We start from the raw sequence: 2,183 nt of genomic DNA, 5'->3' as shown, positions 1-2,183 counted from the left end.
GTCATTCCATTCCTAAGAGAAGTTTTTCACTTTTTTTGTATTGTGACGTTTTGATCATTTAACAATCACTTACACACTTGTATAACACAGTGTTTATTTATTACATTCCATTTATTTGTGGTTTAAACACTATCAGTATGACATACGGTTATTGTTCACAGGTCTCATATGACCATTGTTGTATATTTTATATATCCTTTACACATATTGCTGCGCTTGGACATATTTTTGGTCTAACCAAGGACAAAGCCTTGTGGGACCTCAACAAAAAGAGGGAGTGAAGAGGAGGAGACACCAGAGAAGTAAACACTAAAGGTGCGTTGGAAAGGTATGATGTGGAGAAGGCTGTGTCATAAAGGTCAACGGTGTGTTCAGGAGAAGGGGGTGATAAACAGTGTCAAAGTCATCAGGGAGATCCAGGAGAATTAGGAAGGAGAAGTGACCCATAGTTCATAATATATATGTGCTGCCACTGCTAATTTGGCCATTAGAACAGTTATCTGTGCTGTATGCACGCTCACACACAGTCACATAGCTGCAACCAGGGAGCTCTGGGGCTGACTGAAAAAAAAGAAGCTGACTATTTGCAGTCTCTGTGTGTTTTCCACTCTACAAGGTTTCGTTAGCTCTGCTATGAACGTTGCAGTTTCCTGCCACAGCCACTTTCAAGAAATTAAAGAAAGCAAAGACAGCCCAGTGTGAATCATGAAGAAGTCAAGTAAGATTTAACTTTTCCAATTATATTCCGTCATTCTCGCTCTGATATAATGCATTTTTGTATGAACTTTGTGTTTTCTGGTGTATAAAGTATAGCAGGTGTCCTGGCTGCAGACGTGCTGGGGAGAATTCCAGTGCCAGCGACTTCTCTAGCCATATGTTTCACCAACAGATATTTAAATCTTATTGCTGAATTAAGTCCTTGTTCTACTGTAAGTGTGACAGATGGAAGACACTGAACCATTGGTTTCAGCTTTTCTGCTCTTTCGAGAGTCAGACCCCACTGATTCAGGCCCCCCCAAAAAATCCTTCCTAACCTACAAATGTGAATAAAAACACACGGGAAAATTAATAATCGATTTTATTACAGAATTGTTTTACCTGCATAATCCTATAACCACATAATTAATTTTCAGAGCTAATATCCATTTATAACTTACATTATATTACTGAACTTGCAGTCAGCGCTTCACCAGAATACAAAGTCCATATCTGGGTAAAAAGAAGCTACTGTGCTGAACTTGAATTTCCAAACCTCTCCCTCTGGGCAGGTTCTACACGTTTCCCAGTTCCTCCAACCCCTCTTATGCCAGTGATAAATAACACAGTTAGTTTTTTATTCAAGTTACCTGGTAGCAATATTGGGGGTCATTTATCAGAGTTTCTCTGTTTATAATAATAAATAAATATGGAGGCAAAATTGGTACAGGACAACAGAAGCAAATTCATCCACTGAAAACATTTACACTGATATATATATATATATTTTATATTAAAGCCACACAGACACACACAACATTCTATTTGTTGCATCAGTTTTGGAGCCGGACGACTGATAGAAACCTCCATCTAATCTAAGAGTAGTAGCATATTAGCACAAACTTTCTGAGTAAGAGGCGACTTTCAGTCCTCCTCAACATCTCTATTTTGTATTATTTTAATGCAATTGGAAAGTAGCACTGTATAAGAGTGCAGTCCTGGAAAATGTGACATGTGCGATGTGTAATAATAGGTTTATCTAGCTGATTGAGGACTGTTTTGAAAACTCAGACTGTTTTTTTTTTTTAAAGTTGTCTTGAAAATGTGGTTGATGGTCTATTTATATAAAAGCACAAAATACTGTATATGAAAGTCAGGTGCACTTGATACAGTTTTGTCTTGAGAAAGTTTAATGTTCCTGCCGGGGATAAAAACTTTACATTATACAGGCATACCCCGCATTAACGTACGCAATGGGACCGGAGCATGTATGTAAAGCGAAAATGTACTTAAAGTGAAGCACGACCTTTTTCCCACTTATCGATGCATGTACTGTACTGCAATCGTCATATACGTGCATAACTGATGTAAATAACACATGTGTAACAGGCTCTATAGTCTCCCCGCTTGTGCACAGCTTCGGTACAGGTAGGGAGCCGGTATTGCTGTTCAGGACATGCTGACAGGCGCATGCGTGAGCTGCCGTT

The 2,183-nt window shown here is 38.8% G+C and overlaps 1 protein-coding gene across 1 annotated transcript in view; it reads left to right on the top strand.

The window, feature by feature from the left end:
• Positions 1 to 461: 461 nt before the first annotated feature.
• Positions 462 to 2,183, top strand: part of CEP85L (centrosomal protein 85L) — a 259,428-nt gene continuing 257,706 nt past the window's right edge. The window contains exon 1 of the mRNA XM_075597741.1: positions 462 to 718. Within this exon, the coding sequence (XP_075453856.1) occupies positions 706 to 718 (13 nt within the window). The 5' untranslated portion in view covers positions 462 to 705. The remainder of the gene's footprint in view (positions 719 to 2,183) is intronic.

The sequence above is a fragment of the Ascaphus truei genome, chromosome 4 (genome assembly GCF_040206685.1).
Source record: "Ascaphus truei isolate aAscTru1 chromosome 4, aAscTru1.hap1, whole genome shotgun sequence".
Taxonomy (NCBI): domain Eukaryota; kingdom Metazoa; phylum Chordata; class Amphibia; order Anura; family Ascaphidae; genus Ascaphus; species Ascaphus truei.
Note: the sequence above shows the minus strand (reverse complement) of the source record. Positions and strands in the feature narration are given on the sequence as shown.